The 12,808-nt window shown below is 38.5% G+C and overlaps 1 protein-coding gene across 1 annotated transcript in view; it reads right to left on the bottom strand.

Annotated features, from left to right (window-relative positions):
- Positions 1-12,007, bottom strand: part of LOC105049834 (BAG-associated GRAM protein 1) — a 50,092-nt gene extending 38,085 nt beyond the window's left edge. The window contains 5 exon segments of the mRNA XM_073262175.1: positions 2,071-2,146; positions 3,400-3,497; positions 3,683-3,722; positions 3,724-3,752; positions 11,647-12,007. Of these exon segments, the coding sequence (XP_073118276.1) occupies positions 2,071-2,146; positions 3,400-3,497; positions 3,683-3,722; positions 3,724-3,752; positions 11,647-11,847 (444 nt within the window). The 5' untranslated portion in view covers positions 11,848-12,007.
- Between the last annotated feature and the right edge of the window lie 801 nt (positions 12,008-12,808).

The following is a 12,808-nucleotide window of genomic DNA, read 5'->3' as shown; positions in this document are numbered from 1 at the left end:
AAAGCCTTGCTGGCCTGGTTAACACCACCTCTCTTGAGGCCCAACTAGCCCTTGTCTCCTGACTGGCCCTAGCTCCTTGGCTCTTTCTCGTGCCCTAACTAACCATCGATGCCTGAGTGCCACACCTACAGCCAAATACCTGAACTCTGAAGCATCCTCTTTATATGACATGATATCATGTACCAACCACCTTTAGTCAGCTTGACCTGCAAGCAAAATCTACTCTACCCCATCATCCATGTCATGCACCCTTGCTTGTGCTAGGAATTCAAATGGCCTTGAAGGATTCCTTGGCTCATCCATCTCTATCTACAAAGCAAAAAGGCAAAAAAAAAGCTCAAGTGCCTTTTTCTTTCCCATCTCAACTAGTACCAATTGGTACCGACATACCAATACTTGTTGGTTCCAACCGTTACCAACAAGGGCGACCCAATTTTACTTGTACTTGGGTCTTCGAGGTAGTAGTATTAAATCACTTTGATGAAAAGGTAATACTAAATCAACTAAAACTATGTGGTTCACCGTCTCGATAGCAGACCTCATATTAGTACCATGCACGTACAGTGTCTATGCAACTGATATGGAGGTTAGTTCGATACCAACAAAGTTTTAAATTCCATAGGACAGATCTATCCTGGTTTTTCCATGGAATGAGATCCCTCCCCATCCCAACACTTGGGATAGGGGACATCCCAATCGAAACTAGGACAGGGCGAGACGGTTCTATCCCGATATATAGGATGGTACCCCATCCCTGTGTTCCATGGGACGTCTTGCTGGGACCTAAATCCTTGATACCAACACATACATTACGCTCAGCATGAGGCGATATGCATTCATACAATGAATCATCACTAAAACTAATAGCTACATGAAAAATTATATACTATATATTCTTCATCAATCTTTAGCTAGGCTTCAGTTTAGGCTTCGAGCTAGGCTATAGGCTTGAAGCTTCGGACTAAGCCCAGGCCAAGCCAAGGGCTAGCTGGAACCCATCCAAAATTTATTCGCGCCATGAATTTTAGGACCAAACCTGATCCAAATCATTTTGGGTCAGGCCCAAAGCCTGGCCCAGTCAGCCATGAGCCCATTCCTAGCACTAATTGGGACAAATCGGTACATTCCATGATTTAATTTCTCACTTCTAAAAAACTAAAGCAAGATACCACACTCTTTGAGACTTCTTAATGCATCTCTTTTCCCATTTAGTTCTCTTCGCCTAAATCACATCATTTAAGATAGCTTGGAAGGAAACAAGGCTTAAGTTTTGGTTGTCAAAAAGTAGTTTATTAGGGAAATAGGTCTTCAAGTGTATCATTGTGAACTATTTACATATTCTAAGCTGCATATATCTTCATCGAAGTATGCATGTACAAGGCAACCTATGATGATATAGGCATCATGAGCCACAATATGAACCTTACCTGTTCAGAAAATAGCCAGTGGATTCTGTCTCAGATCAATGAGCAATGAACTATGTCATGATTAGTACGTCACAGAAAGTTGTGCAATAAAACTTTGTTGGTTCATTGAAGGATGGAAAATTGCTGAATATGAGGATGAGCAAAAGAATACAATTATATTTATGTTTGACATTATATAAATAGCATCCCAAGTGTGATATGATTATTTCTTGATGCACGACCACATTCAGTGCTTCTTACACTACCATATATTGAGGATATCATAAATTATGTGTCAAGTATACCATGCAAAACACTTCATGATGCATTAACATAACATGAAATAATGTGTATGCACTGCTAGACACAACATACAAGGCAAGAAAAGATTAGCACATTATGAAATTACAATCTTCTGGCACTTTATTATAGCATCAACAAAGTCAGGAGTTAAAATTAATTGTCCCAATAGAACATAAAATGGGTGAAATTAACACTCATGAATTATGGGAGACAAACCGTTTAATAAAAATGGTGAAGAGCAAATTCAAAAATCCTTCAGACAATGTTTCCATTTCATCATATAATGTTATCTAATGACCTATTTCTAGTGGTCTAAATAAACAAACTAATATGAATTAGGCATACTCGGACATGAAATAACCTGAACAGGAAGAACATCAACAATAAAATCGAACTCCTCACCCCACATTGGGTTTCTTGAGCCCAGCACCATGGAGCTGCATGAAGATGATGATAGCAAAGATTGTATTTAGGTGCACATTCCAGAATAATTTTTAGACTCTTTAACAAAAAAAAAAAAAAAAAAGGCCAACAAGAAGGTACCCATGACATTGTATTTCATTGAAACTTGATCAAATTATATCACCAGAATACATAAGCCTATTGCACTTCTGAGCTCCATAGTATCAGAAATGCAAAATAAATTTAAGTGGTAGAAACACATCAAAAAGGAAAAGAACACCTCAACAAACTAGAGAATGAAAGTGTAAAAACTAAAAATAAATAAACGACCATCATACCTCATAATGCTCAAAAGATCGAACATGGACACAAAACAGAGCAATGGTTTATTAGCTTATCATGATATATCAAAAAAATGGTAGTTTGTGTACCAAGTGCATGACCATCATGGGCAAGGGATATGGACGATTGTTGGAGCATGTTTTTGTTTTTCTCCCAGCCATTCACAGATCCACATTAAGCTGCTCTGCTACTTGCTCCTTAAGTGTAATAGAGTAGACCATTTCATGAGAAAAGTGGGCTATCTGCCAAAGAATCATTAGTAAATTTATACACCAAACAAGAAACTATTTGTCTGGGGCAACCGTGCAACAGAAAAACTTAGATATTTTATCAAAGAAAGGAAGACAATGATGCCCCAGATCAGGTTACATGGTGGTGGTGCATTCATAACAACTTTTCTTCCCCATCTTTCCAGACATATATCATTTTCTGCAGACCCACTTTTGTCCTCGCTAATACTGCAGTGCAGGGTATGCTACTCCAATACTTGTTCCATTATTTAACGGTGTCAAAATGAGGGATCAGCTTAACCTTGTAATAACCACAATCTCCACTATTTAACTTAATCATCGCCCACACTCTATGTAAAGGTAGCTCCAAAGAAATACCAACACTAAACATGGCAACAGAAAATCCTAGGCACCTTTTTATCCATCAACTGCTTAAAAATTCACGGGGTGAGAACGGGTCATTCAAACATTTTTCCTCCATATCTAATGACCAATCAAGATCACTCGGTAATGACTAAGTACCAAATATTTAGCAAAGAAGGTGCTGCAAATTCAATCTTTTAAAAGAGTAATTTAAGGGTGCTTTTCTAGTAAAAATAAACAGTTCGAAGAATTTACAAACATACCCAGTGGACAGAATTAACTCAAGACAAACTAGCCCCTAGTGTAAAGTATTTCAAATATCATCAATGGAAAAAAAAGGTTGATATAGTCACCTAAACCGCTTTTGTTCACCACAAGTAATTATTGCATAAGGATCTGATGTGCCATTCAAATTTGCACCAATTAGGTTCTTGGCAGCCAACAATTCCAACTGAAATAAGGAAAAAAAAAAAAACTGACCATCACAACAGAATCAAATAAATAGTATAATTGTATGATCTATGTACCACAACAAAATCTAAATTAAATGGAGAAAGCAAGTCGTGATATTTGCAGACTCCAGAGATCAAAAGCTCTTTCTCATCCATGAGATTAGCATTACCCAACATGAAATACCTTGATCAAATATGCAGAAATGCCTCGAGAATCTCCATTAAATTGGCTCAACTACAAAATAAGTGGAAAACTGCATGTCAAACAAATGGAAGAATTATTTCATGGAACAGAAAATGAGTAAAGTTACCAATTGAGTCCATAAAACTCCTTTTTTTTTTTTTTTACATCAAAAACGATAAAGCTCAGATAAAAACATATACGAATATGACCTCAAATTAACATCAAGTTGTAGAAACAAAATAAGGTAAAACAACGAAACAAGACACATACATCCACTTAAGCCCTTGAGAGGTGAGCTAACAACAGTGAATATAAAACATGTTCATAAATCATAATCTACTTAAAGCTACAACAGGAAGTTAATAAATGCAAGAACTTAGCACTGCAAAATTCAGAAAGTTTTAAAAACTTATTTAATATTCAAGCAAGTGCCAAAAGGAAAACAATTTAAAAATAAGCACATGACCACTCCCTCCCAACCACTGACCAATAACACATGCATACATACATATGTAAATGCCTAGTGTGCACAATTATATAAACATGTGTGCATATGTACATGCATACACAGAATCAGATGGACAGACATACAGATCAATTTATAACAAAAAATTGCAGTTCAAAACACTCATAGAACTCAATTTAAGCTTATAATGATATGGTAAATATCTTTAAGTTTATAATGGTATGGTAACTTCTCCAACATCGACTGCTGTTACAAAGCCTCCATTTGGACCATTATTGTTTCAAACTTTTTCCTTTCTTTCTTCCCATCAACTACCTCAAGAATGCATTAACAAAGTTTAATCGTGATTACTGGACTAGAACAGCAAATACTTTAGCTGTGAAATTAATACCTGACTGTAACGGCTCCTTATACACCAGAGTAAAGACGGGACTTAGACGACTGCAGTCAATGAAATTCCGACTTTTGCAAGTAGCAATGTAAGAAAACAATGACATAAGCAGTTGTACACTTATCATATGCTTCATCTGTTCATCATATCTTTTTCCATTTTCCTTTGGACAGTATGCATGTCTACATATATATTTGGTAAACTACTGAGCTTCCACAATGTTTGAACACTGCTGTAAAATATTACACGAGAGTTAAAAATATAAAAATAACCAATGACCACATAGAAATAGAAAAATTCCAGATCAGTTTAAGAACGCTAAGTAGAAACAGATTGTGAACACCAGAGCATCATGGTCATTGTCTTGATAACCAAACTGTTCCTAACACGAGTGCCTCAAAGGCACCAAAGAATCAACATTTCGGCATCGCCTGGGGAGATAATACAAGAGAGATATTGTCCTCCAATAAAATGGATTAGTTACATATCAATCCACTAGTTGCCCCGAACTTATAATATCCGCATCTCCTGAGAGCTCTGTACATGCCCCTCTCTTGAATCAAGACATTGAGGTAGAATGGGTTAAGCAGATGACCTTTAAAATAGTTCTAAATAGAAAGGAGTTGATGCTCTTCAAAACTGTAAGCCTCCAGCATGCCTTCTCTTATTATCATGAGTGTAGCAAAAAGGAAGGGTTGGGCATAAAAATTAAAGGATGGACTCCTCCATCTCAAATGCACCAGAAACAACCAAGGAAACACTCTGCTGTGGAACCTCACTACACAAAAATGTTTTAACAATTTAAATGCAACCTTGCTAGCTAGTAATCCAATAATGCACTGAACAAAAACACTACAGTATTGGTTTTCGATTTATTCTAATGCCAGTGCAATAGAGAAAATAGTCAGCTTCCCTAATTTCAGCACAATAATTAATCATGAAGTTCATCATAAAGAATCATGCTGCAGAAGCAATCAGAAAATGCTGTTACAATACTCTATGTATGGTCTATCAGGAATTCGGGATTTTATGTAGGAAAACCAACAGCACATCCTGCACCTTAATTTCATATTAGTTTGAACTGGGACATTCTGTCAGGCCTATCAAAATTCTGAGTATGCATTGCCCAGAAACATCCCCTTGACATCCCTAACTTGACATGTTAGTTGTATGTGGAAAAATGGCTGTGGTAATACATATATGCATTATGTGCACGCTTGTGGTATAAAAGGAAGGAATACATCCCAATGTAATCACATAGATTACGATGTTGCTGCTCACAATAAATTAGTACAAGTGTCATGCCCAATCCAACAGTTGCACAACAAAAATACCAAAAAAATTATTGACTAGACAAACGCTTTACATAAAAATTACCCCATCAACAAATTGACTTGATGTAGATGATGATGACAATAATAATAAATGTTAGGAGTAATTTAGAATGGATCGATGATGTATGAAGATTCAAGTCCATTATGACCATCAGGTCCATCTCAGCACCTCTCAAGCGGCCTAATTGTTGTGGTTTGCCCGACCCCTAATCGGCAAATATCTGTCCCGATCCTTGGTCGGAGGCTATTCTGTCCGATCCTTCGTCATCATGTTCTTGATCCGACTTTTGATCTAAAAGAGCTAGTCGGAGTGCACACCTTAAGCAGTGCAGTCGCATGATTGATTATGACTCGTCCAACTCCTAGTTGGCCGGCAACTGGCTCCGAGCTCTAGTCGGCACACCACACTCTCTAATCTCTCTTCGGAAGCAAATTGACCAGTCTCAAGTTCAAAAGGCAGACACCAACTAACCACAGCTGTTAATCCTATCTGGGTGCAATCGCCTAATCTTGAGAATTTTGCAAGTGCAACCGCTTGATCCTGAGAATCCAACCAAATAACCGTACCAAATTCGGCCAGCCTATCTTTCAAGAATGGTTACACAGCCGTCTCCTCTATAAATACTCAAACTCCGAGAACTCAGGTAAGTAATCCATCTCACAGAGCTAAAAACTCTGCTTTTCTGTTTGTGCGTTCTGATTTGAGCGTCGGAGGATCCTCGCCGAAGCACAATCCTCCAGTTCGAATTTTTTTGCAGTTTGCTCCAGCACTGCACCTCCTTGTCTTCCGACGTCAATCAGAAACAAGCCGCAACAGATAGAGGAAGGGTGGCTCAGCAACTTTTCCTTCTCGAAAATGGGGAGCTCGGAGGCAGTGTGAACTCCTCGCCATCTTCATCTTCATCTTCATAGTCCAAAAGGCGAGATCAAGCTCCGGATGCTCCTCCTCTATCAACTTTCGGCAATCGATCCAGCCTTCTTTGTGAGTCTGATGAAAAATCTTCTTACTGAAGGCCAAATGACTGTCATGGTATTCTTCAGACGCCTTAAATACCTCAACCGCTCGAGCCATCTCCTCAGCGAAGGCAGATGATGCCTTGAATTCCTCGATGGAGGAGCACTTGGCATCTTGAATGCACTCTTCAGTCCTTCTCTCCATCTCTTTATCCCTCTTCAGGACGAGGGCGAGATCGGACTCCACCTGCCCGAGGGCCCCCTGGAGATGCTTGGCCTCAGCCTCTAGTTCCTTAATTTTCATCCGAGCTATCTGGGCATCCATCTCGGCTTTCTTCTCGGCCTCTCGCACTTGTGCCTCCCTGGCCGAGCTGTCTGACAGGTTGACAAGAACTTGGAGCAGCTACATTTCAAATCGACTAAGTCAGAGAAAATATGATGATTAAAAAAGAAAAGAGAGGTAATAGGATAAATGCTATACCTGATGGCCAACGATCAAGGACAGCTTTCTCAGACTGGAAACGCTCATCTTGTCTATCTGCTCCATCTCTCCAGAATAACAGAGTTTTCGACAATTTTTCGGACTGCCTTCTAGTCTTAAAAAAATAGACCCTCCAGAATGTCGTCGGGAAAGGCCTCACCATCATCGGCCTTCTTAGAAGATCTTGCTCGAGCAGAGATCTTGGAAGGCTGAGGTCGCTCGACGATCCCTTCTCGAGAGTTGGTGGTCAGGGTAGGAGTAGGTACAGGTGTCGCCAAAACTATTTCGACCTCGAAAGAAAGTGCTTGGTCGGTAGTAACAGACTCTGGCTGAACTCGCAGATTTCAACTTTTTCTTCCTCTCGATCCGAATGGCTCGAGTCCTCTTCTGTGGAAGAGAGGTCTTCGTAATATCCTTTGTCGAAGGTTCTATTTCTACAGTTGTTCAACAAAGTTAGAGAGCTATATAAATATATATATAAAAAAAAAGAAAGCATAAACGACCCCACTCACTCCTAGATTCGCTAGAGGAAAGCCCTGTCGAGAAAAAAAATTCATCAGACAAAAGCTCATCCAGATGAGGAGCGTTGCGATCCAGGAGATCCCTAAGCCCTTTCTTTTTCTCGACACTCAACTCTACGGACTTCAAGGATGAAGCTTCTATCCGATCCTAGTCCAAAAGCTCCCATCATCTATCAAAGCACAAGAAACAAAAAAGAAACGGCTCTTCCATCCATGAATGGACGAGGGAGCGTCAGAGACCAGGGAAGTGACACCCCTTTGAGAGGAAACATACAACCAATCGATGTATGGATGTTTCTTCAGTATGAAGAGAGCTCGAAAAAGAGGAATCGAAGGTCAGACTTCCATCCGAGAGCAAAGAACAAGAAACCCTATGATATATTTAAAGAAATTTTGGGATACAGCACAGAAAGCAATCCCTTAGAACCTAAAAGCTCAAAGATGAAGGAAAAAATGAAAAATCTAAGACCTATCCGAAGATTTTCCTTGTACACCGCTAATCGGACTGGAGGTGGACTGTGAACTCGAGCAACGGAATCAGGAAGTTCAAGATAGAATTCGTCTGGAATAGAGTATTGGGCTCGGAGCAACTCCAGGTCACTTAAGGTCAACTCAGATTGGATCTCACCGGATCCGATCAAAGGGTTGGTTTTGAACTTAGGGTTTTTTGGATCCTTCGTTTTCTCTCACACAGATCTCTCACTCACAGAGCTTTCGGAACCCGCCATGGAGACAGAAACCTAAAGGACAATGAAAAGAAGAAAAATCTAGAAGAAGGTAAGAGGGACTTACCTTCGAGTAAAGGATCAAGAGGAAACGACTATCTTTCGAGAGCCCTTCACATGATGGAGAAGAGAGAGACGATGGGAAAAAAGCCCTTCACACGGTGGAGAAGGAAGAAAAACTGGCTATGGAAGCTTTGAAGCAAAAAAGTGGCAAAGGAAGAAAATTTTTGCAGGAGTCAGCAGGATAAGGGGAAATAAAACAAAAGAAGCCGCCTCTTTAAATAAAAGGACACACGTCTAGGGATAGCAAAATCGATCCGACCTGATGGGTATGCACCATGCCCAAATCCAGTCAAACTCAAAAAATAGGATTTGACCGGGTTTGGGTAAAACCCGAAAACTGTAGCACGGATATGGGTAGGGTATGGGTAGTGCTGTTTTCTACCCAAACCCGAATGCGAATCCGATCTGAACCTACAGGTATGGGTAATACCCGAATCTATATCCGAATATATATGTTTATAATTCTATTTTGGTAATTCTATTTCGGTTGATAATATGCAGTTTATATTTCTATGTTGAATTATAATTCTATTTCTATGTTTGATTTTTATAAATTTGGATTATAAATTATGTTCTATGTTGAATTGGTAATTCTGTTTTGGTTGATAATATGCATAAAATTATTTTGATTGTTTATTTTTTTGGATATGGGATGGATATGGGACGGATATGATTGGGTATGAAAAAATGATTACCCGTGGGTATCTCCGAACACATTAGGTATCGAGATGGATATTTTTTTCTTATCCGATCGAGTATCGGATAGGATTTGGGTATAGGGTATTAAGTTTGAGTTTGAGGATGGGTGGTACATTATCTGATCCAAACCCTACCTATTGCCATCCCTACACAGGTCTCTCGGAGGACATCAAGTCGGAACGAATTCCTAAAATGAACCACGCGTCAAGCTTTCATTAGTTCAAAACTGGCCGACAGTCACCATATTTAATGCGTCTCAGCGGAGAAGAGTGGCGTCTGCGTACATTTCGAAAATTTCATCATTAGTTCGATAATTTTTTCATCTGAAAAATCACGCACAGACATTTGATTTAAAAAAAGCTCTTCACATCTCCGGCCATTCAAAATACCAAAATAAATACTCCCATAGCCCGACCAGAGCTTGGACTAGGGAGTAGGGGATATCTGTTAAGAGTAATTTGGAATGGATCGATGATGTATGAAAATTCAAGCCTATTATGACCCATCGGGTCTATATCAGCGCATCTCAAGCGGCCTAATTATTGTGGTTTGTCCGATCTCTAATCGACAAATATCTATCCCGACCCTTGGTCGGAGGCTATTCTGTCCGACCCTTCATCAACATATTCTTGATCTGACTTCTGATCTAAAAGAGCTAGTCGGAGTACACACCTTAAGCAATGCAGTCACATGATTGATTATGACTCGTCCAACTCCTAATCGGCCGGCAACTGGCTCCGAGCCTTAGTCGGCACACCACACTCTCTAATCTCTCCTCGAAAACAGATTGATCAGGCTCAGATTCAAAGGCAGGCACTAACTGATTACAGCTATCAATCCTATCTGGGTGCAACCGTCTGATCCTGAGAATCTTGTAGATGCAATCGCTTGATCTTGAGAATCACAACCAAATAATCGTACCAGATTCGATCAGCCTATCTTCCAAAAATGGTTACACAACCGTCTCCTCTATAAATACTCAAACTCCAAGGACCCAAGTAAGTAATCCATCTCAGAGAGCTAAAAACTCTGCTTCTTTGTTTGCGCATTCTGACTTGAGCGTCGGAGGGTCCTCGCCAGAGCACAATTCTCCGATCCGGACTTTTTTTCAGATTGCTCCAGCGCTGCACCTCCTTGTCTTCTGGCGTCAACCAGAAACAAGCCGCAATAATAAATATGCTAAGAATTTTTTCAGCCAAAGTTTATCATCTCAATACCAGACCTCATATTGCTACCATGCCAGTACAATGTTGGTATGCCTAGCACAGGTCTAGTTCAAAACTTGGTACCACCCCCCCCCCCCCAGTTCAATGTATGGTATATCTGGTACAAAGCAATATGCACTGGTACGGCTAACCTTTAGCATATATTAACCATCTACTCAAAAGAAAAGGAAAAGGCATCATCTTTACAAACCTTTACAAACCAAGTCAGCCTGGATTTGTCTACCCTCCATTACCTCAGTCCTTAGTTATTTCCAGTATTCCAACTTTATTATCTTTTTCTATGTTAAATAAGTCATTTTTCCTTTTTGCTTCTCAATTTCTCAGTCCTTGCCCAAAATTATGTTATTACCCATCCTTTCTAAATAAAACTTGTCCCAGTTAGAATAGGAAATAAAAATTTCAAAAGTCTTGCAGTTATGTCCTCACTACCTTTTGGTGACTGACACAGTGCCAATTGTAAAGAATCATAAACAAGCATTTTGAAGATAAATTACAAGGCATTTATCTCATTTCCGAAAGCTATATGCATTCTGTGTCATAGTAGAGTTGTTTGATTTACATCACACTGTAACTGATGGTTGCTGATCAATATCACCAATGCTGACATATAACATGTTTTCCCAGTATCATCCAACAAAGATTGGGGGGAGATCAATGTGAACTGGAATATTTTGTGCCATATGTGTCTACTCAATAACCTTTGTGGTAAACTCCATCCACCCAAGTACAGGTATTCAGATGGTACCAAAAATTTGTATATATCCAACAGTATAATCAAGAAAATGGAAAATTGCAGCTAAATAAACAAAAGCACTAGGAAAGCCTATTCCATGTCATTGTTTTAATGAATCTAACAGTTAAAAAACTCAAAATTTGCCTTTTCTCTTTAAAAAGAAAGCCTTGGAATTTTCAACCATGACTGTTGACTCTCCTAATCATCTTGTACCGATGGCACCACCAAATTCACAGGATACTAAATAATCTGGATGTCCAAAAATTGTTGTTTTCTCGATCAAATACCCGACTTGAATTCCAAGTTCCTCGAAAATTGATATTTCCAAAAAGGGAAAAAAAAGAAAGAAAAAGCAAATCCAAAAAACTAACCTTTTCCTTATCCTCAAGAAGACGCTTGTTCGCCGTTAGAGGCTCGTCGCCGCCAGACAAACGATTGACCTCAATCCCCGGGCCACCGGAGGAGAACCGCTCGAAGACGGTGTGGACGGCGATCACGAAAAGCGCCACGGCGACGGTGACCTCGATCTCCCACCGCGAGGGAATGAAAAAACTGATGGAGATGCCCACCATTGCCGCCGAGAGAACCGATGCACACTATGATCTAGGGTTTCTTCTGGGCCGCTTCAATAGTTCCGCTGGCCGAGAGGGTCCATGCGAGAAGATGGGAGGAATAAGAGAGCGCGGCCATCGAGAGTGAGAGAGGGGTCAAACGAGTTGGTTGGAGGGAGACGGCCAAAGGCGGTGTTATTTATTTGGGATCGGGATAGAGAACTGTCACTGGTGGATCAGAGTCGTGGTTCCCAAACTACCCTTCTCGTTAATGAACAGTTGAAGTGGCATCCCGGCGATCAGAGATTTTTTTATTATTTTATTATTAATTTTAAAATAATTTATAAAAATAATATTTTTTAAAAAATATTTACGGAAGTACTATCTGAGAAAAAAATTATTCTACCATAAAATGACTTTAAATACCAACTGATCCACTCTTACACCATGTAAATCAGCAGAAGCGATCTCTTTTGCAGAGCAACTTTGTGAGTCGCCCTGCCAAAAGGTGACTCACAAAGTTTCTCTCCACCCCTAAAAATATATTATATGATTATAATATATTATATACTATTATATTTTATTATTATATATTATATAATTATAATATAATATTATATATTATAATATCATATATAGTATCATATAATATCATATATTATATAATTATTTTATCATATATTTTATTATTATATTATTATTTATGATATTATATTATAGAATAATAGTATAATATATTATTTTATTATTATAATATTATATCATATAATATTATGTTATTATATATTATAATATATTATAGATATTAATAGGTAATATATTATAATATATCATACTTTATTATGATATTATTATAGTATTATATCAATTTGTAATATAATATATGATGTTATTTTACTGTTATACATTATAATAATATAATAGATATGATATTAATTATTATATTATATCAATATTTTATATTAATATAATAAAATATATA

Source organism: Elaeis guineensis, chromosome 8 (genome assembly GCF_000442705.2).
Source record: "Elaeis guineensis isolate ETL-2024a chromosome 8, EG11, whole genome shotgun sequence".
NCBI classification, from domain to species: Eukaryota; Viridiplantae; Streptophyta; class Magnoliopsida; order Arecales; family Arecaceae; genus Elaeis; species Elaeis guineensis.
The sequence above is the reverse complement of the archived record's forward strand: the minus strand, read 5'-3'. Positions and strand labels throughout refer to the sequence as shown.